We start from the raw sequence: 21,996 nt of genomic DNA, 5'->3' as shown, positions 1-21,996 counted from the left end.
GGGGAGGAAAGGGCTGCATCTCTCATGCCCCCACTGAGCAAGAAAGGCCCGAGAAATCCTTCTGGTGGGAGGGTCCCGGAGGCCAGTGAGCACTTAGGTCCCTGTGGGAAGCAGGAACAGCCGGGGTGGGCAGGCTCTGGGATGCCCTCGCCAGGGCCCGGCCCTAGGGACTCCCAGCTGAGTAATAGTGCTCTCAGCACCAGCCTGGCAGGACCCTCCCTGATGAGCCCGTCCCAGCCTGTGACTCCCAGGCTGGTGGGAGGGACCGGGCGGGGCGGGAACAGCCTGCTGGGAGCCAAAGCGAAAGCAGCCGGGACAGGCCTGGACTCAGGCTCCCACACGGGCCCAGACTGGGGGGCGATCACGGCCCCTCCTGTCTGCAGGCTCTGGGCTGAGCCAGAGTCCAGGTGGGGTGCCTGCCCCCCTTGGGGGGGCAGGCAGGCCTGGCCCTGTGCAGTGGGGCACCTGAAGATGCCGGTGCCCTGGTTCCTGCTGTCCCTGGCACTGGGCCGCAGCCCTGCCGTCCTCTCTCTGGAGAGGCTCTCGGGGACTCAGGACACTGTCCACTGCTCCCCGGTGAGTCCAGGGCCCGCCGTAGGGATGGGACAGGTCTGGGGTTCCCTCTGCAGCCCACTGGGGCCCTCACTGGCTCTTATCTATCACCTCGGCCACCTCTAGAGCCCAGAACTGCTCTGGCTGGTCTGTCAGGTGTTGCCAGGGCAGAGGCAGATGCAGACTGGGGGAGTGGGGTCCCCCTCCAGCCAGAGCTGGGACGGGCTTCTTCAGGGAGGAGCTGGCACTGGGGAGTTTGGGAGTAGGGTCTCAGGCAGGGAAAGACAGCTGAGATTGGAAGTGCAGACTCTGACTCTCGCCCACCTCCTTCCCAGGGCCTGTCCTGCCATCTCTGGGGTGAGTATCCCCACCTTCCGAGAGACACCTAGGACTGCACACATGGGGGAGGTTCTGGAGGGGAATCTGGTGCCGCTTACCCACACACTGAGTTCTGAGCTGCCTGCCCGGCCGTCCCGCACCTAGATGGCGACCTGCTATGTGTGCCCGGGAGCCTCATGCCCGCCCCTGGCCCCGTGCTGGTGCCCGCCCGCCTGCAGACAGAGTTGGTGCTGCGCTGCTACCAGGAGCAGGACTGTGACCTCTGCCTGCGGGTGGCCATCCACCTGGCTGTGCACGGTGAACATCCAGCCCCAGTGGGGTCACGGGGGGTGGTGGTGGTGGTGGTGGTCCTGTAACATGGAGGCTAAGGAGTGGGCCAGACAGCACCCCTAGCCTCCAGGCCTGGGCCCTGCTTCCCAGAGCCTCTGGCCTCTCCCCGCCCCAGGCCTGTCCACCATGGGGCTGAGCCAGCCTGCTCTCCGTCCTCCCAGGACTCCCAGAAGGGCCTGACCAGGACCTGTATGGAACAGATGCCGAGCTGAAGCCTGAGGAGAATGGTGAGGGGACTCCTGGTCCCACAGCCCCTGCCTCACCAGGCCCCTGCCTGACCCCCTCCTGCCCCGCCCAGCCCCCACCACACTGCCTGACCCTCCCCTCCCCTCCCCCCACGCCCACAGGCTCTCTCCAGGCCCAGGTGGTGCTGTACTTCCGTGCCTACGCTGCGTCACGCTGCGTGCTGATGGAGGTGCAGGTACCAGCAGCCCTGGTGCATCCCGGGCGGCCAGCGGTAGGTGACCGGTTGCCAGTGCAGTCATGACCATTAGCTCACCTTCCTCAGAGGCCCCAGGGAGCTGGTATGTGCCATGGGGGGGCTCCAAGCAGCTTCCTAAATATTGGGGGGGGGGGGCGGGAGGCCTAGAGCAAGCTCCACCATCCATAGAGCTCCCTCTGGTGCTGCCCTTTGGTGTTGGGTTCAAACCCAGGGCCTGACACAGGCGAGGTGTGTGTGTGTCACCTGCAGAGCCCGTCTCTCAGCCCCTCATAGATGCCCTCTTTGTTTCTGTGTCATGCTGGGAGCTTGAACAAATTCCCACTGCTCTCAGGCTGAATCTCATTCATCTCAGGTGGAGGAGTGGGGAGAGACAGAGACAGGGAGAGACACCACAGTACGCACGGTTCCATTCCTGGTGCCGGTGCAAGGGCCCTCCCGTGTGGTGCTGGGGTTCAAGCCTAGTCCCTGCACACAGCCGACCTGGTGGACTCTCTCTCTCCAGGCCTGACCGAGGCCGTCATGCTCCAGACAGAGGGGCTGAGGCTGGCAGAGGGGGAGTCTGAGGGCTGGACCCACTGTCCCCACTTCCGTCCATGCCGGGTGTATGAACCCAAGCAGGGCTTGGGTTGTCTCCCTGCCTCTGAACACCATGTGATACCATCTCCCCCAGAGCCAAAACATAGGTCTCCCCCTGGTCCCCTGTGTGTGACCTCTGAGGGCCACCAGGCACAGGGCAGGGTATCCCACACGGGTGTTGAGGTGCCTGGTCCTCTGAGCTCGAGCCTCAGGACCCAGGACAGCAGGGGTGGGGGCCAAGGACTCAGAGAGCTGGGCCCTTATCCCTGCCCTGCTGACGCCCGGGCTGACAGTGCGCTTCAGATGGTGGCCCTGGAGAAGCTTCAGTGGTGGAGCCCAGGACCCACATGCCTGAGACCCCAGCTTGTCCTCAACACTGCATGTGCTGTGCTGGAGCAGAGCTCTGGACTTGCCAAAACAAATAAAAAATAAATGTAGAAAAAAACGACAGAGGGGGACAGGTGGTGGCACACGTGGTTAAGTACACATATTACAATGCCCAAGGGCCTGGGCTCAAATCCCCTGGTCCCCACCTGCCAGGGGAAAGCTTCACAAGTGGTGAACCAGGGCTTCAGATATCTCTCTGCTATTCTCCCTCTCTTATTTTTTTAAAAATTTTATTATATTTATTTATTGGGTAGAGCCAGCCAACAATCAAGAGGGAAGACAGTGATAGAGCCTCTCTCCTCTATTTTCCTCTGTCCTCTCAGTTTCTCTTTGACTCTTAAAATAAATTTATTTATTTATTTTGCCTCCAAGGTTATTGCTGGGGCTCTGTGCCAGCGCTACAAATTCACTGCTCCTGGCGGCCATTTTCCCCCATTGTCGTTGTTGTTGCTGCTGCTGTTGTTGGATGGGACAGAGAGAAACTGAGAGAGGAGGGGAAGACAGAGATAGGGAGAGAAAGATAGACACCTACAGACCTGCTTCACCACTTGCAAAGGGACCCCTCTTGCAGGTGGGAAGCTGGGCTCTTGAACCAGGATCCTTGTGCATTTAACCTGGTGTGCTACCGCCTGCCCCCCTCTTAAAAATTATTTAAAAAAAAATAGAACAGAGGGAGAAATGACTCAGCTATGGAGCGTGTGCCTTGCACACATGAAGCCCTGGGTTCCATTCCTGGCACCACATAAAACCCCAGAGTGGTGCTCTGGTCTCTCCGTAATTAAAGGGGAGTCAACATGCAGAATTAGGGGGAGACTTGGAAGATGTCAGCGGCAGAATTCTGAGTCCTAAGGTGGAAATACAGTCGTTGTGGGGAGCTGGTGAGTGGCCTCGACACAGAGCCCTCTGTCACCAGCCTGGACCCCTCCACACCCCCCAGGGCTCTGTTGTGTTTGAGTGCCTTGAGGTGGCTCTGGGTGCCGAGGTTCGCATCTGGGCCTACACGCAGCCCCGGTACCAGAAGGAGCTCAACCTTACGCAGCAGCTGCCTGGTAAGAGCCCCAGAGGCTCAGGACCTGAGTCCTCCCTGTCCACATCTCCCCTCTCTGGGTCCTCCCTTCCTGGGTCTGTCCCCAAGTGGCATGGCCTCCCAGACCCTGGGTCCTGGATAGACACGGGTGGTATTGAGACACTGTGCCCACTGAGACCCCTGGCAAGCCAACCTACCCCCCTCTTTCCTTGGCCCCTAGCCTCACTGGGTGCTTTTTGTGCTCTCTCCACAGACTGCAGGAGCCTCGAAGTCCGGGACAGCATTGAGAACTGCAAGGGTAGGGCTGGGGCTGGGGCTGGGGGCTGGGGCTGGGGCTGGGGCTGGGGCTGGGGCTGGGGCTGGGGCTGGGGGCCAGAGCTCGTGGGCCCAGAGGCTGGGGCTGGGGGTGAGGATGCGTGCAGAGGGCTCCAGGTCTGGGATGCCTTATTCTGGAAGCTTACCCAACAGCCATCCAGTCATCAGAGGAGAACTGTGACCGCTCTCTGAACTGGACCTTGGGTACCCGCACAGTGGACCTCTCCCCGCTCATAGTGGACGCTGACTGCACCAGGGGCACAGAGGGGCCCCAGGTGGCATGAGATGGTGATTCCTCCCCACCTAAAATAAAGTCAATCAGAAAAACTCAAAATGAAAATTAAAAAAAAAATTATGTCGGAGCCATGTGGACAAGCTCCAGTTTTTATTCTGGCATTTTTATTCCTGGTTTTCACCCAGGGCTTTCACTGGGGCTTCATGCCTGCACCATCCTACTACTCTTTGCAAACTGTCTTTTAGAGCTTGAGAGATGAGAGGGAGAGAGAGAGAATGGGAGAGACCTCAGCACCGCTCCACCACCCTTATAACCTCCCCCCTCCTTTTCATGGTGCTTCTTGTGGTGCCGGGTTCTTGAATTGGGTCCTTGTTTACATGTTAAAGTGTACACTCCGTGGGGTGAGTTATCTCCTGAGCCCCTAGTCTAGAGTTTTGGGTGGGGAGAGACACTAACACACTGCTCCGCCACCCATGGAGCTTCCTTGGTTCTGTCCAGGCTGCTCCCATGTACTGGGGAGTGAACTCAGGGTTTTGTGCATGGTAAGGTATGCACTCTGCCTGGTGACCTGTCTCCCAGTCCTTGGATGATTCAACTCACAACTGTTCCAGGATCTTCAGCAGCAGAGAGAAGCCAGACTGCACACTCACTAGTCAGGGCGGTAGCTCAGTGTCAGAGCTCTAGACTCTCATGCCCGGGGCCCTGGAGGCCACATTCAGCAGCTAGTGTGTCAGGGCCAAGCAGTGCTGTGGTGCTGTCTGTCTCTCGTGATAATAATAAGTGACTCTGATATATGTAAAAAGGATGACTCAGACGGGACCAAGGACTATGTAGTTTATGCTTTTCACACCTGAGGGGGTGCTTTTGACACCACCAAAAGCAAAGCCAAGCGGCACTCTGGAGAAAAAGCAATAAACAAACAACAAGGGTTAACTCACTGGTGTGCCTTGCCGTGCATGAGTCCTAGGTTTGAGCCCCTACACCACATAGGAGTACAGGGCACCGGGGAGTCTCAGTCTCTCTCTCTCTTTAAAGGAATCAATATCAGCCTGAGCTGTGAAAGTTCTCATGTGTGAAGCCTTGGGTACACACACACACATACACACACACACACACACACACGCAGACATGCAGACACCGAGACAGGCAGGCAGACACACACACACACACACACACCCCGGGCCTCCCTGGGCTTGGTCCCACTGGAGACAATCTGTGATGTGATGCTGATGCCGGCTTTGCCCGCCAGGGTCTCCTGAGGTTGGTGCAGTAAGGGCGGGCAGGGGGCAGTGTGCAGCGGGGGCCACTCCCGACTCTGTCCCTGCAGCCCTGCCCTGGCTGGATGTGGCAACTGATGGCGAGGATGTGCTCCTGCATGTGGATATATCTGAGGGCCAGCGCGTCGGCCTCTCTCTGTACTGGAACCAGAGCCAGGGCCCCACGCGCCCCTGGTGGCACCAGAACCTGGTGAGGCCTCCTCCCCCATGCCGCCCCACCCTGAGGTGCCCAGGGGCCTGGACGAGTACAGTGGTGGGGACAGCTGCCTGGCCTCTTACTCAGCTGCTGCACACCCCTCCCACAGACAGGGCCGCAGACCATCTCCCTGAACCACACGGACCTCGTGCCCTGTCTCTGTGTCCAGGTAGGGGGGGGCAAGGGCTAGGGAGGGCATGCCATCCCCGTTCCGGCTTCACCATCATGTCCACTCTCTGGTAATTTATTTATTAATGAGAGAGAGAACCATAGAAGCACTCTGGCACAGGCAGTGCTGGAACTCGAACCTGGACCTCATGCTTGCAAGCCCAGAGCACTACCTTCTGGCTGCTTGCAGGCTTCTCCAGGAGGTGGGACCATGGCTCCCAGGATCCCCTGACCTCTTATCTTTCTGTCTTTCTAAAAAAAAAAAGAATTTACTGGGGGGCTGGGCGGTAGTGCCTCAGGTTAAGCACACATGGCTCAAAGTGCAAGGACCAGAGCAAGGATCCCACTTTGAGCGCCCGGCTCCCCACCTGCAAGAGAGTCACTACACAAGTGGTGAAGCATGTCTGCGAGTGTCTGTCTTTCTCTCCTCCTCTCTGTCTCCCCTCCTGACTTGATTTCTCTCTGTCCTATCCAACAACAATGACAGCAATAACAAAAACAACAACAATGAACAAGGACAGCAAAAGGGAAAAAATAGTGTCCAGGAGCAGTGGACTCATAATACAAGCACCAAGACCCAGCAATAACCCTGGAGGCAATAAAAAGAATTTATTTAGGGAAGGGGTATATAGTATTATGGTTAAACAAAAAGATTCTTTTTTAAAAAAATTATTTATTCCCTTTTGTTGCTCTTGTTGTTTTTATCATTGTTGTTATTGATGTCATCGTTGTTGGATAGGACGGAGGGAAATGGAGAGAGGAGGGGAAGACAGAGAGGGGAGAGAAAGATAGACACCTGCAGACCTGCTTCACCACCTGTGAAGCGACTCCCCTGCAGGTGGGGAGCCAGGAGCTCGAACTGGGATCCTTACGCAGGTCCTTGTGCTTTGCGCCACCTGCGCTTAACCCACAAAATGACTTATGCCTGAGGCTCCAAAGTCCCAGGTTCAATCCCCACCACCACCATAAATCAGAGCTGAGCAGTGCTCTGGCATATAAAAAATAAATAAATAAAATAAAAGGAGCCAGGCAGGCAGTACAAAGTATAAGAATCCACATGGAGATCCAAGTCTGAGCCCCTTTCCCCACATGTATTGCAGGGGGGGTCACTTCACAAGAGGTGAAGCAGGTCTTCAGGTGTCTATCTTTCTCTTCCCCTCTCTGTCTCCCCCTCTTCTCTCCATTTCTCTCTGTCCTAGCCAATAAAATGAAAAAAAAAAAATGGCAGCCAGGAGCAGTGGATTTAGTGCTGGCACCGAGCCCCATCAATAACCCTGGAGGGAAAAAAATTATATTATTTTATTTTAATGAAAGAAACACACACACACACACCAGAGCCCTGCACACACACACACAGGCACACACACACGCGCGCACACACACGCGCACACACACGCGCGCACACACGCGCACACACGCACACACACACACACACACACACACACACACCAGAGCCCTGCTCAGCCCTGGCTGATGGTGGTGCTGGGAATTGAACCTGGGACCTCAGAGCCTCAGGCAGGAAAGTCTTTTGCAGAATCACTGTGCTGTTTCCCCAGCTTGACCTTCGACCTTTCTGTTCCATGCTTTCTGTCTGTCCTAAATGTCCTTTAGGGCTCCCATTCCTGCCTCCTAGCCCCATTCAGAGGTCACCTCCTCCATGAAGCCTTCCCCCTACTCTTCCTGTTCCTTCTCGGTATCCCTCTGAAGGGTTGAGCATGTGCCACAAACTTAGGCTGGTTGGAGTTCTGACTCTTGCCATGTGCTGGCTGTGTGACTCTGGACAAGTTGCTTCACCTCTCTAACCCCATCTCCCACCCATAGTCAGGGAGCATTGAGACCCCAGGTCGAGTGTGCTGGTTCTTTACTTCCAGCCGCACATCTAAATGGCCGCCTGGTCCCATCTGGCTCACCCCTGACAGGCATCTGCTCTGCCCTCTTGCCCTCTCATCTCTCAGGCCAATTCGTGTTTCTGTCATCTCTCCTGTAGACTGTCCATCCCCATCCCTTCCCTGCCATTCTGACCTCGTTTTCTGACCACTGGGCCTTTGTCACCGTAACCCACGACTCCTCTTCATGGGAACTTAGCAGCCTCTGAGTGAAACCGATTACCAGGATATATTCACCTCTGTACTTAACATTAAAATTATTATTTATTTATTTTCCCTTTTGTTGCCCTTTTTTATTGTTGTTGTAGTTATTATTGTTGTTATTTATGTCGTTGTTAGATAGGACAGAGAGAAATGGAGAGAGGAGGGGAAGACAGAGAGGGGGAGAGAAAGACAGACACCTGCAGACCTGCTTCACCGCCTGTGAAGCGACTCCCCTGCAGGTGGGGAGCCGGGGGCTTGAACCGGGATCCTTGAGCCAGTCCTTGCACTTTGCGCCACCTGCGCTTAACCCGCTGCGCTACCGCCCGACTCCTATTAAAATTATTTTTATTTATTTATGCCACCAAGATTATCACCGGGGCTCCATGTGGGCACTACAAATCTACAGCTCCTGGAAACCATTTTTTCCCTTCTTTCTTTCTACTTTATTGGATAGGACAGAGAGAAATTAAGAGTGGAGAGAAGATAGAGAGGGAGAGAGACAACTACCGATCTATTTCACCACTCGTGAAGGGTCCCCCTTGCATGTAGGGAGCAGGGGCTCAAACTCAGGTCCTTGCACATGGTCATGTGTGCACTCGATCAGGCGTGCTGCAGCTCTGCGCCACAGAAATCACGGAAGGAGAGAGAAACTGGAGTATCTTTCTGGCAAATGCAGTACCAGGGATTGAACTTGAGATTCCATGCTTGCAAGATACGAACTTTGCCCACTGAGCCCCTTGCTACTTTGTGGGTGAAGTCCCTACCTTCTTTTATTATTATTATTATTTATTTACTTATTCCCTTTTGTTGCCCTTGTTTTATTGTTGTAGTTATTATTGTTGTTGTTATTGTTGTCATCACTGTTGGATAGGACAGAAAGAAATGGAGAGAGGAGGGGAAGACAGAGAGGAGAGAAAGACAGACACCTGCAGACCTGCTTCACCACCTGTGAAGTGACCCCCCTGCAGGTGGGGAGCCGGGGGTGCAAACCAGGATCCTTATGCCGGTCCTTGCGATTTGTCACCACATGCGCTTAACCCACTGCGCTACCACCTCCCAAAGTCCCTACCTTCTAACTGACCCTTCCTTCTTCTGTGTGCATACAGACCCTTCCAGCTCCAATGGCTCCTCTTTCCGAAAGTTCTCCCCACCACCTGGCCTCTCTTATCTCCAGATGGCCCTGTCCGTCCTCTGTCCTGCCAGGGCTGTGTGGCACTTCCGCGCTTTGAGCACCGGGCCGGCTCTTTTCTTTCTGCACAGCAGATGTTCAACAGATGAGTGGTCTACTTGTTAATTAACACACATGCTCCTTTTTTAATTTCTTTCTATTGTATCAGATAGGGCAGAGAGAAGTTGAAAGGAGAGGGTGAGATAGAGATAGAGAGACACCTGCAGACCCAGCAGGTAAGGGGCGGGGCTCAAAGCCAGTCCTTGTGCCTGGTGACATGTGTGCTCAGTTGGGTGCACCACCCCCTGGCCCCTGACACAGTGTATTCACATCTTTATTCACCACTGTGAATTTGTAATTTCCTTGAAGGCAAGGAAATAGCATCTAGCCGACACTTAGGGCCAGGAAGTAGCTCACAGTGTAGAAAGTGTACCTTTCCACGTGTGAGGACCCGGGTGCGAGCCCCGGCACCACATGGTAGCACCATGAACAACACTAGGGAGATCTCAGTGGACGTGGAGTTTGGTGCCATGATGCCTCTCTCTTTGCCTCTGTCTCTATCTGAAATTTTTAAAGGAAGAAAATAAGTCAATCCGGAAGCAACACAATCACACATGACCAAGAGCCCGTGGCCACAGAGATCAAACCCACCCCAGTCCTGCAGCAACCCACTCCTACCCGCAGCCCCACAGCCCAGCTTGCGGACACCACACAGCAGGTGCTCAGGAAGTGTCGCTGCGGGAACGCAGTCCGTTGCCAAGCACTGGTGCACCCCATGGTGGGGACTCTCAGTCTCAGGCTTGCTGAGTAAACGAGGGGCTCCCTGGGCACCTGGCACAGGGCGGGTGGATGGTGGCAGCTCCAGATCTGCTCAGAGACCAGCCCTGGCGCCTGGTGCAGGGCCTGGCAGAGCTTTCCAGCAAGGTGGCCAGAGTCTGATTAGTGGGTGCCCCTCGGCCTGGCCACAGTGCCAGGACACGTGGTGCTTTCTAGTTTGTGAGGCGGACCTGAGAGCTCACATGGGTGGTGCGCTGCTTTGCCATGTTTGCCACCCAGGTCTGAACCCAGCCCCCACCACTTTGAAGGAACATCTAGTGCTGCGGTCTATTTCAGTTCTCTCTGTCTCTCTCTCTTTCTCTCTCTCTTTCTCTCTCTCTCTCTCTCTCTCTCTCTCTCACACACACACACACACACACACACATACACACATACACATACCTCCTATGACAGTAAGAGATACCCCATTGGGGGCTGGGTGGTGGCACACCTGGTTAATGCACATGTTACATACAGTGTGCAAGGACCTAGGTTCAAGCCCCTGTCCCCACCTGTAGGGGGAAAGCTTCACAGGTGGTGGGGCAGAGTTGCAGGAATCCTCTCTCTCTCTCTTTCTCTCTGTCTCTCGCCTCCAGAATTATTGCTGGGGCTTGGTGCCTACACTACGAATCGGCTGCTCCTGGAGGCCATTTTTTTCCATTGTTGTTGCTGTTATTGTTGTTGGATAGGACAAAGAGAAATTGACAGGAGGGGGAGGTAGAGAGGGAGAGAGAAAGATAGACATCTGCAGACCTGCTTCACTGCTTGCAAAGCACCTTGCGTGTGGGGAGCCAGGGGCTCAAACCCAGATCCTTTCGCTTCACACTAAGCGTGCTTAACCCAGTGCGCTACTGCCCGGCCCCCATAATGTATGTTTTTAAAAATATTTTGTACTTGGTGGATTGAACCAAAGTAAAGGACTCAGGGTGGTGGGGCTTACAGGTCCTGGTGTATGATGGTGGAGGAGGACCTAGGTGGGGGGTGAGAGTGTTTTGCTGAAAACTGGGTCCTTGTACACATGTACCAACAACTGTATTGACTGTTGATTGTAAACCATTAATCCCCCCATAGTTTTTGAAAATATTTTGCACATATGTAACAAGGAAGAGTTTGGTAACAGCATTTCAGAATATGCAGCTGTACATTTGAATTAAACACTCCTTTTATTAATTTTTTTAGTTTTTTAAATGTTTTTATATTTATTTTCCCTTTCGTTGCCTTTGCTTTATTGTTGTAGTAATTATTGTTGTTGTTATTGTTGTCATTGTTGTTGGATAGGACAGAGAGAAATGGAGAGAGGAGGGGAAGACAAAGAGGGGGAGAGAAAGAGAGACACCTGCAGACCTGCTTCATCGCCTGTGAAGCGACTCCCCTGCAGGTGGGGAGCCGGGGGTTCAAACTGGGTTCCTTACATCAGTCCTTGCACTTTGCGCCATGTGTGCTTAACCTGCTGCGCTACTGCCCTGATTCTCTAAACGCTCCTTTTAGTTAGTTAGTTAATTATGAGGGAAAGAGAACCAGAGCTTCACTCCAGTATACGTGTTCCCACAGACTGAACTCAGGACTTCAAGCTTAAGGTTCTAACACTTTATCCACTGCACCATCTTCTGGGCAGCTCCATTTTTTGAAAAAGAATTTTATTTATTTATTTATTTACTTACTTATTTATTTTGGATAGAAACAGAGAGAAATTGAGAAAGAGGAAGAGAGGGAGACTCCTGCAACTCTGCCCCACCACCATTGTGAAACTTCGCCCCTGCAGGTGGGGACCAGGGACTTGAACCGGGTCCTTGCACATTGTAACATGTGCACTCTACTGGCCTCCTGGCACCCTTCATTTAAAAAAAAAATCTTAAACAGTCTCAGCCAGAGAGGTGGCTCCGAGGCAGAGCACAAGACTGGCAGGCATGAGGTCCTGAGTTTGATCTCCAGAAACTCCCATGCCTGGGTCATGCTTTCTGGATGAAGGAACAAGTTGATACATTTATGGAAAATGGGGCCAGGAGAGGAATCTGAACCCCAGTTCCATCAGGACCTGGAGAGAAAAGAGGAAAAAAGGACACTTGGAAGTAGTAATAGATGTAGATGTGACTAAGAAAGGAAGAGGGGACTGGGTGGTGGCATACGTGGTTGAGCACACATGTTCCAACATGCAAGAACTTGGTTCAAGCCCACGTCCCACCTGCAGGGGGAAATCTTTGCAAGTGTGAAGCAGTGCTGCAGGTGTCTCTCTGTCTCTCTGCCTCTCCATTTCCCCCTTCTCTCTTGATTTCTGTTTCTATCCAATAAATAAATTAATAAAGATGATTTTTAAAAGGCAGGACCATAGAAAAAAATGTAGGTGTGTGTGTGTGTGTGTGTGTGTGTGTGTGTGTGTGTGTGTGTGTGTATGTTTGTGTACAGAAATAATAATCAACCTGTACCTGTGATCTTGGGACAATCACTGCAGTTTCCAGTGGAGGGAATAAGGTGAAAACAGTGTGGAATTATGCCTCTGTTATCTCATAATTTTGTAAGTCACTAATAAAATATTAAAATTAAAAAAAATTTTTTTTAATTAAAAGAAAGTAGAGGTGGTCCTAGAGATGGTGCAGTGGGCTCTCAAACATGAAGTCCTGAGTTCAATCCCCAGCAGCAAATGTACCAGAGTAATGTCTGGTTCTTTCTCTGTCTCTGCTATCTTCTTCAGAAATAGAGAAAATCTTTTTAAAAAGAAAGAAAGAGGGAGTCGGGCAGTAGCACAGCGGATTAAGCACAGGTGGCGCAGGGACCGGCGTAAAGATCTCAGTTTGAGCCCCCGGCTCCCCACCTGCAGGGGAGTCGCTTCACAGGCGGTGAAGCAGGTCTGCAGGTGTCTGTCTTTCTCTCCCCCTCTCTGTCTTCCCCTCCTCTCTCCATTTCTCTCTGTCCTATCCAACAACAATAATCACTACAACAATAAAACAAGGGCAACAAAAGGGAATAAATAAATAAATAAGTATATTTAAAAAAAAGAGAAATAAATGAAGGAAGGAAGGAAGGAAGGAAGGAAAGAAAGAAAGAAAGAAAGAAAGAAAGAAAGAAAGAAAGAAAGAAAGAAAAGGAGGTGGGGTCAGGAGAGGGTTCTCAGGGCAAGAAGAACACATCTTCCCTGGCTCCCACCCCTGGCATCATGTGGGAGCATCCTGGACGTTGGTGTCTCTCCTTCTCTCTGCTGTCTCTCTTTTCCTCTCCAAAATATACAGACACCTGGGCATCCCAGAAGGGGGTGCAGCAGGCAGGGTGCCAACCGGGCCACTGGTGCCTCCTTAGCCAGAGTGACGCTCGGGCCTGTTTCCTTCCAGGTGTGGCCTCTGGAGCCTGACTCTGTGAGGACCAGCTTGTGTCCCTTCAGGGAAGGTGAGAGACAAGTGGGGGGCTGGGATAGGGACCTGCAGAGGTTCAGGACATGCCATGACCCCGCTGTCCCCACAGACCCCCGCGCCCACCGGAACCTCTGGCACGGTGCCCGGCTGCGGCTGCTACCCCCTCAGAGCTGGCGGCTGGAGGCCCGTTGCCCGATGCCCGCCGAGGCCTCGCTTTGTTGGCAGCCCCCAGGTGGGGACACCTGCCAGCCGCTGACCCCGCTGCTGCCCAGGGAGAACGTCACTGTAAATGTAAGCAAGGGGATGCCTGTCGGGGGAGGGGGCCCTGGAGGCCAGCACTCCTGACCCCCGTGACCCCCTTTCCACAGAAAGCCCTTGAGTTCCCCCTGCTGAACGGTCACCCCAACCTCTGTGTCCAGGTAGGAAGGGGCGTCCGGAGCAGCCCCAGCAGACGCCCAGATAAGTCACCTTCCTCTGCCCCCCTTTGCCCTGGGGTCCCCTGGCGTCTTCTGGGCAGAGGCTTTCTTTTGGGGTTCCACTACTGAGCCTGCACAGGAAAGTGAATAAGTTACTGCTCCCCCATCTGTTCAGGAAGTGGGGCGTGTTGCTGAGAGTTAGTTTAGCGCACAGGGCTGGCACAAGCCCAGCGCTCAGTAAACATTGAGCAGTGGTGCTGTGACCAGTTCCCAAGCTCCAGGCCCTAGCAGGGGAGCCACACAGCCTCAGGGGGTGATTGGTGCAGCCCCCATCAGTCGGCGTTCAGTGGGCATCTGTGTGCTGGGCACTGCTTCCGGGAGATGGCTCAGCAGGTAAAGCACACACCTTGCTGTGTGGGGCCCTGGGGGAGGGCCCTGACATCACAAAGAAGCACTGAGAATAGCACCAGGGTGGGCAGCGGTCTGTGGAGGTTGGGAGTGGTGCTGTCATGCCTCTTTCTCTCTCAAGAATTCTTTTTTAAGTGAAAAAAATAAAAAGGGGCAGCCTGGGTGGTGCAATGGTTAGAGCGCAGGGCTTTAATTATGAGGTCCCTAGTTCAGTCCCCACAGAACAATGCTCTGGTTCCCCCCCCACACATACACTTTCTTTCTCTCCTTTTCCCCTCATGTTAACAAATAAATGTTTAGAAAATGGAAAAGGGGTCTGAGTGGTGGTGCACCTGGTTGAATGTGCACGTCACAATGCGCAACAACCCGGGTTTGAGCTTCCAGTCCCCACCCGCAGGAGGAAAGCTTTTCAAATGGCGAAGCAGTGCTGCAGCTATCTCTCTGTCTCTTTGTCCCTCTCTGTCTCACCCTTCCCCTCAATTTCTGACTGTCTTTATCAAATAAATAGAGATAATAAAAAAAATTTTAAATGGAAAAGGGCTGGAGAGGCTGTTCAGTGGTTTCACCCCTGCACAAGACCCCAAGTTCATTCCCACCACCATAGTGACAATGTGAAAGAGAAAGGACTGCGGTCCTTGCAGAGCTGGAGTCCTTGCGGAGAGGGGCGGATGGCCAGCTGTGCAGCGCAGTGGCCTCTCCCAGAATTCTGTGGGAAAGGCAGGAGGCGAAGGGAGGCTCGGGCCACAGCGTCAAGCGAGAAAGGAGGCTGGTGTGGGGTCTCCTCAACACCCCTAGCCTTGAACCCAGGTCTGCCCAGGCTCAGCTCCCGAGCTCTGACTCCCTGATACTGCTGACTCCCGCAAGCCTGGTCTTCCTTCTGACTTTTAAAATTTTATTTAAATATTTACTAATTTATAAGAAAGAGAGAAAGAGAGAGAGAGAGAGAGAGAAGCAGAGCTTCAGTGGGGTACATTCAATGCCTAGAATTGAATTTGAGACCTCATGCTTTAGAGTCCAATACTTTATCCACTGTGCCACATCCTGGGGTGTTTCTTTATTTTTTTTCTTTAATACCTGATTTTATTTTAAGGAGAGAAAGAGATCCGAGGTGGCAGGGGGGAGGACTGTTTTAGAAAGAGAAATTGAGAGGGAACAGGAGACAGAGAGGGAGAGACACCTGCAGCACTGTTTTTACTGACCATGAAAATTACCCCCTGCTGGTGGGGACTGGGGGCTTGAACCCAGGTCCTTCCACATGATGTACACTCTACTGAGTCTGCCCCTGCCCGGCCCCATGGGCTCCTTTTTTTTTTTTTCTTTTTCTTCTTTTTTAACATGGCACCAGGCAGTGAACTGAGGACCTTGCACATATGTGGCACTGTTCAGCAGCCTCTCCAGATCCACTTCAGTCTTTCCTGGGGGGGGGGGGGGGGGCGGGAGGTGCTGCGCTTGGCTAAGTGCACGTATCACCATACACAGAGATCCGGATTCAAACCTCCAGTCCCCACTTGCAGGGCAGAAGCTTCATGAGTGGTGAAGCAGATCTGTAGGTGTCCCTCTTCTCTCTCAATTTCTCTCTCTTCTGTCAAATCAAAGTAAAACAGAAAGGAAAAAAAAAATGGAGAAAAATGGCTGCTAGGAGCAGTGGAATTATAGTGCTTACATCAAGTCCCAGTAATAACCCTGGTGGAAATAATACAATAAAACAAAAGAGGAGAGAGAGACAGAGTGAAGGCCACCAAAGGACTGCTCTACCATCAGTGGAGCTCTCCAGTGTCATTCTGGTAATCCTATGTGGTGCCAGGGCTTGAACCCAGGGCCTCGGGCACAAGGCACTTGCACTAGCGAGCCCCTCCATGGCCTTGCTTTCCTCTCTGCTGAGTGTGGTTCCCCCCCCCCCCGGAGCAGGTGCACAGCGCAGAGAAGCTACAGCTGCAGGATTGTCTGTGGGCCGGTGAGTGGGGCCAGGGGCGCTGGGTTTGGTTCGGGGTGAACCCTGTAGGTGAAGGGGGGGCTGCTGGTGACTCTCCCTCCTCTGCAGACTCCCTGAGGCCCCCCAGGGACGACGTGCTGCTCCTGGAGGTGCAGGGTGCCCGGGAGAACCGGTCCTTCTGCGCCCTGGAGCCAGGTGGCTGCACCCCAGTGCTCAGCAGGGCCCCCACGGTGAGGACGCCCTGCCATCTGAGGCCTGGCCTCGAAATGTTCCCTTCTCCGTGCTGCAGTCTGGAATGTGGGGTGACTCAGACCCGGGCTCTCCCGGGCCCCCGCCCCTGGCACCCAGCAGGGAGGTGGCCTGGGTGTGGCACTCGGGGTGACAACCCCACCCTTGGCTTGGCAGAGGGCAGCTCGCCTTGGAGAGCAGTTGCTGCGGGACCTGCATTCCGGGCAGTGTCTGAAGGTGAGTAGGTGCCTCATCCTGGGCCCGGTACCTTCCTGGGCAGGGAGGTGCCTCCTCGGGGCTGCCAGCACCCACCATCTCTCAGTGCTGACTTTGCATCCAGCCCTGAGCAAGGTCAGAGTGGTAGGTAAGGGCTGAAGAGACTCCCTGATGTTCTGCAAAAAGACTTTAGTGCCTGAAACTCCAAGGTCCCAGGTTCAATCCTTAGCACCACCACCAGCCAGAGCTGAACAGGGCTGGGGTGGGGGGACAAGAGAAAGAAGGGGGGTGTTAGGCACAGGCCCTGTCCCCAAGCTGCCCCAATTACTAGAAACTGACCTTCATACCCACACGGGCTGGACAATGGGCTCTGGGGCAGCAGGAAGGCTCCCTCGCTCTCTCTCTCTCTCTCTCTTCCTCCTTCCCTCCCTCCCTCCCTCCCTCCATCTCTCTCTTCTCTTAAAGTTGCACATGAAGTATAGTCCCATTGACATAACATTTAGCTTTTGCCTGTCTATTGCCAGAGTCCTGTTCAGCTCTGGCTGGTGGTGGTGCTGACAATTAAACCTGGGACCTCAGAGCCTCAGGCATGAATGTTGTTTGCAAAATCATATGCCGTCACTGCAGTGGGAAAGGCTGTCTTCATCTGGGCCGAGCTTGGCATTTGTCGTGTGTGTGTGTGTGTGTGTGTGTGTGTGTGTGTGTGTGTGTGTGCAGGGATGGGGGTGGGGGGTGCATGGTGAGAGCTGGGCATTCGGAGACTGAGAACAGCGGTAGCTCTGGGCTTGGTACTGTGTGTGTCTTGCAGCTGTGGGACGGTGACCTGGAAACACTGTGGGCCTGCCCCATGGACAAGTGTGAGTATCCCACACCCCTTCTCTACCTGCAGCCTTTTTTTTTCATTGAATTTGATAGGATAGAGAGAAATTGAGAAGGGAAATGGAGATCCTTCTTCAATGCTGGTGAAGCTTCCCCCTGCAGGGGGGTAGCGGGCTTGAACCTATGTCCTTGTGCATGGGAATCTTTTTTTTTTTTTTTTAGTAAAGCTCGAGTACACAGTAACTTCCTTACAATTAATAGTTATGGTTTGTTACATAAACCAAGAAACTAACACCCTGAGGTGTGGTTTGCGGCCCTACAATTTCACTTGCCACATCCTGGTCCCATTCCGGGGATATGACTCAAGTCAGTGGGGGGGGGGGCATACTATTTAGATGGTGGTCTGGGAGGTGGCGCAGTGGATAAAGCCCTGGATGTTCAGGCATGAGGTCCTGAGTTCAATCCCCAGCAGCACATGCGCCTGAGCAGTGTCTGGTTCTCTCTCTTTCCTCCCATCTTCATGAGTAAGTAAAATCTTTAAAAAAAAAAAAGATTAATTTAGATGAGAGAGACCAGAGCACTACTCAGCTCTGGCACAAGTGGTAGCAGAGAGCAAGCCTGTGGCCTGGGCTCCACCACTGAGGATCTTTTTGACTTTTTTTTTCCCCTTTGTTGTCCTTGTGGTTATTATTGTTGTTGTTATAGATGCCACTGTTGTTGGATAGGACAGAGAGAAATGGAGAGAGGAGGGGAAGACAGAGAGGGGGAGAGAAAGAGAGACACCTGCAGACCTGCTTCACCGCCTGTGAAGCGACTCCCCTGCAGGTGGGGAGCCGGGGGCTCGAACCGGGATCCTTATGCCGGTCCTTGCGCTTTGCACCACGTGCGTTTAACCCACTGCGCTACCGCCCGACTCCCTTGCTTTGTTTTTTTTTTTTTTTTAAGATAAAGACAGCAGCCCAGGAGGTAACACAGTAGATAAGGCATTGGACTCTCAAGCATGAGGTCTCGAGTTCCATGGCAATGCATATTCCAGACTAATGATCTGGTGTGTAAGCTCTCTGCCTCTGTCTCATAAATGTTTTTTTTTAAGATTTTATTTATTTATTAATGAGGAAGATAGGAGGAGAGAGAAAGAACCAGACATCACTCTGGCACATGTGCTGGGGATCGAACTCGGGACCTCATGCTTGAGAGTCCAAAGCTTTACCAATGCGCCACCTCCTGGCCCACTCATAAATGTTTTGATATAAACATAAAAGGTGAGGTGGCCAGGTGGTGATGCACCTGGTTAAGCACACATAGTATAATGCACAAGGATCCGGGTTTCGAGCCCCTGACTCCCCATCTGCAGGGTCATCACTTCACAAGTGGTGAAGCAAGTCTTCAGGTACCTGTCTCTCTCCCTGTCTCTCCCTCTTCTCTCAATTTCTGTCTGTTCTATCAAATAAAATGAAAAAAAAAAAAAAAAGGCCACCAGAAGCAGTGGATTTGTAGTGCAGGCACTAAGCCCCAGTGATAACCATGGAGGCAAAATAAATAATAAATATAAAAGTTGATGTGGTGAACTTAGTGAGAGAGAGACAGAGAGAGAGAGAGAGAGGTGGCAGAGAGCAAGACACCACAGCGCCCAAGCTTCCTACAATGACTTGAATCTCAGTCAGGCATGTGGTGTAGCAGCTTACTGACTGTCCCAGTGAGTTAATTTGCCGGCCTTTTTTTTTTTCTTCGTTTAATTCAAGGAAAAGGCACCATTTTTTTTTTGTGTGTGTGTGTGTGTATAGTGTGTCCTATTTCTCTTTTTTGTTCTTGTGTGGTGCTGGAGATCAAACCCAGGGCCTCACTTCTCTAAGGCTATGCTCTACACTGAGCCACCTTCTCGGCCCGAGAGTCATTCTGTCATAAATTCAAAAACCGTGCCAAGGACATGCAGGGGCTCCAGCGCCAGCAGAGTCACTAGCTGGCACAGTCTTCGAAGGGCAGGAGGACATTAACCGAATAGCCCTGCTGCATGCAGTGTGAGTGGGTCAGAGAGGCGGTCCGCAGCAGGGAGAGGCTGGGGTTGGAGCCTGAAGGCTGGGCCAGGAGGAGGGGCTAGCGAGGCATTTTTGGTGAAGACAGCAAGGTCCTTATCTGAGGAAGTGAGGTGGCCAGTGAGGCTGGGGTGCTGGGGAAGCAGGCCTCCAGGAAGTGAGGATGCAGGGATAGGAGAATAGGAGTCAAGGAGATGGACAACTGAAGGAGTAGGGAGATAGCTCACCGGTCCTGGGTTCTAGTCTTTACCCTACATGGGTGCACCACGGGCAGCACCAGTACAAGTTTCATGGATGGCGGAGCAGTGCTTTACTCTCTCCCCACCTGCTGTTGGACCTTGTCCATCAGAACCATACAGATCCTCATGGAAGTAACCATATGATACTCCCAGGACCTTGACTACCAGGACTGTACAGGCTTCCTGTTAAGATGATTATATGACGTTGCTCAGGCCAATGTCCCCGACACGCATCCCAAGAAGAATGAAAACCATGGGCCCGACAGCTCATCTGTGGATAGTTGACAAAGGAGGTTCTGGTTTTGCTCCTGGCAGCACGAGGGGGGGGGGAAGATTACACTCCCCCCAAGAGATCTGCAGGGGTCTGCCCTTCTCTGCACTCTCTACCCTGGTCTGAACGTGTCGTGTGCAGTTAGCCACTTTGAGAGATTACTTTGACGGTGTTTATCAGAGTGCACTGCTTAACTGTTCTGTATCTCCCTGGACCTAAATGCAGATTAATCTTTATGACAGACATGGGTGCATGTGGAGAATAAGACAGAGAGCAGTGCCCTGGAGGTGTCCCAGCAGCACAGAGAGGGGCTTGCAAACACCAGGTCCTGAGTTGGATCCCCAGCATTGAACATGCCAGAGTGCTGCTCCGGTTCTGTTTCATGGAAATAAACATTTTTAATAGTATGTTGGGGCTTCCACACTTGTGTGGTGCTTTCAGACATCCACTGGGGGCCCTGGAGCATGCCGCCCCATAGATAAGGAGGGGACTGCTGGAATCAAATTAGTATTCTAGAGAGATCTCTGAGGCTGCTTAGTGTAAATGGATTGGAAAGGGGAAAAGGAGTCAGTCTGCAATTTGGAAGCTGTTGAAGGCAATCAAAAGGGTGGGCTCAGGGACCCCAAAAGCCCAGGCAGCAGAAGGGAAGTTACAGGTGAGCACATCCTGGGCCCAGCACTGTGCTGAGTGATTTATGTGAGGTGTGGTCACTCTTCACCAGCCCCTTCCCCCACCTTGCAGACATGCACCAGCGCTGGGTCCTGCTGTGGCTGGCCGGCCTGCTCCTGGCCGCGGTGCTCTTCCTTCTTCTCCTCCTCCAGAAAGGCCGAGTGAAAGGTGAGCTCACCCCGCATTCCTGGGCAGGGTAGGGGGCGATCCGAGGCAGGAAAAGGCAGGGGGCTCGCAGCGGTCCAAGGCAGGCCACTGCATCCCCGGGAAGGGCAGGGCAGGGCAGGGCAGCATCAGTCCCAAGCAGGTCACTGCATCTCCAGGCAGGGGGCAAGGTTGCTAGTGCAGACCAGGCCAGGGGGGCACGGGTTCAAGGCAGGCCGCTGCATCCCTGAGTAGGGCAGTCCAGGCAGAGCAGGGTGGCAGGGCAGCACAGGTCCGAGGTAGGCCTCTGCATCGCTGGGCAGGACAGTTCAGGACAGGACAAAGCTGAGTAGGGCGGCACGGGGTCGAGGCAGGCCGCTGCATCTCTGGGCAGTCCAGGGCTGGCCTGGGCAGTGCGGGTTCGACGCAGGTCACTGCATCCCCGGGCAGGCCAGGCCAGGCCAGGCCAGGGCGGTGCGGGTTCCTGGCAAGCGGGGGCTCAGCTCAGCGGCCGGCGCCCCTCTCCCGACAGGGTGGCTGAGGCTCCTGCAGGAGGACATCCGCGCGGGGGGTGAGTGAGCCGGCCCAGGCGGGGGGCTGCGGCCCCGGGTCCCCGCTCACGCCTCCCGCCCTCTGTTCTCTCGCAGCGGCCGCCCGGGGCCGCCGGGCCCTGCTCCTCCACGCGGCGGACGACGCGGCCTTCGAGCGCCTGGTGGGCGCGCTGGCCTCGGCGCTGGGTCGCCTGCCGCTGCGCGTGGCCGTGGACCTGTGGAGCGGCCGGGAGCTGGGCGCGCTGGGCCCCGCCGCCTGGGTGCACGCGCAGCGGCGCCTGGCAATGCAGGAGGGCGGCGTGGTGGTGCTGCTCTTCTCGCCCGCCGCCGCCGCGCTGTGCCGGGAGTGGCTGCAGGACGGCGCGCCCGGGGCGCACGGCCCGCCCGGGACGCACGACGCCTTCGCCGCCTCGCTCAGCTGCGTGCTGCCCGACTTCCTGCAGGGCCGCGCGGCCGGCCGCTACGTGAGCGCCTGCTTCGACGGCCTGCTGCCCCCCGCCGCCGTGCCCGCCCCGCTCCACGCCGCGCCGCTCTTCTCGCTGCCCGCGCAGCTGCCCGAGTTCCTGGGCGCCTTGCAGGGCCGCGACGCTCCCGGCCCCGCGCGGCTCCGGGAGAGCGCCCGGCAGGTGGCTCGTGCTCTGCGGCCCGCCCTGGAGCGCTGCTCCCGGCCCCCGCCAGACCCGAGCCCGGCCGCGCCCGCGGACCCTGAATAAAGAACCTTTGCAGCCTCGCGCCGCGTCCGCGCTGCCGTCTATGCGCGTCTCGAGTCTCCGCCACCTTTTAATTGGCGGCGCAGGTGCAGCCGCC

At 54.4% G+C, this 21,996-nt stretch overlaps 1 protein-coding gene across 11 annotated transcripts; it reads left to right on the top strand.

The window, feature by feature from the left end:
* Positions 1-272: 272 nt before the first annotated feature.
* IL17RC (interleukin 17 receptor C) lies at positions 273-21,920 on the top strand. Of its 11 annotated transcripts, none has more exons than XM_060180734.1 (19): positions 274-576; positions 888-909; positions 1,036-1,188; positions 1,383-1,448; positions 1,569-1,642; positions 3,564-3,675; positions 3,907-3,951; positions 5,531-5,670; positions 5,786-5,845; positions 13,143-13,296; positions 13,372-13,553; positions 13,631-13,681; positions 15,995-16,040; positions 16,128-16,249; positions 16,425-16,484; positions 17,272-17,320; positions 20,567-20,662; positions 21,171-21,209; positions 21,286-21,920. In XM_060180734.1, the coding sequence occupies exons 1-19, from the start codon at positions 472-474 to the stop codon at positions 21,900-21,902; spliced, it is 2,193 nt and encodes a 730-aa protein (XP_060036717.1). In that variant the 5' UTR covers positions 274-471; the 3' UTR covers positions 21,903-21,920. The 11 variants fall into 11 exon arrangements, with proteins under 11 accessions (XP_060036718.1, XP_060036717.1, XP_060036716.1 ...); XM_060180733.1 differs by having other exon boundaries at positions 1,569-1,678; XM_016185536.2 differs by having other exon boundaries at positions 277-576; positions 1,569-1,678; positions 13,242-13,296.
* The last annotated feature ends 76 nt before the right edge of the window (positions 21,921-21,996 follow it).

This window comes from Erinaceus europaeus, chromosome 21, assembly GCF_950295315.1.
Source record: "Erinaceus europaeus chromosome 21, mEriEur2.1, whole genome shotgun sequence".
Lineage (NCBI taxonomy): Eukaryota > Metazoa > Chordata > Mammalia > Eulipotyphla > Erinaceidae > Erinaceus > Erinaceus europaeus.
This window is presented reverse-complemented; position numbering and strand designations above follow the sequence as displayed.

Bases quoted from the DNA above. Each gene is read 5' to 3' on its own strand.
- IL17RC (XM_060180733.1), top strand. From the start codon at position 472: ATGCCGGTGCCCTGGTTCCTGCTGTCCCTGGCACTGGGCCGCAGCCCT. The intron at 1,189-1,382 runs GTGAACATCCAG...CCGTCCTCCCAG, and splicing joins CATCCACCTGGCTGTGCACG to GACTCCCAGAAGGGCCTGAC. The intron at 13,554-13,630 runs GTAAGCAAGGGG...CCCTTTCCACAG, and splicing joins GGGAGAACGTCACTGTAAAT to AAAGCCCTTGAGTTCCCCCT.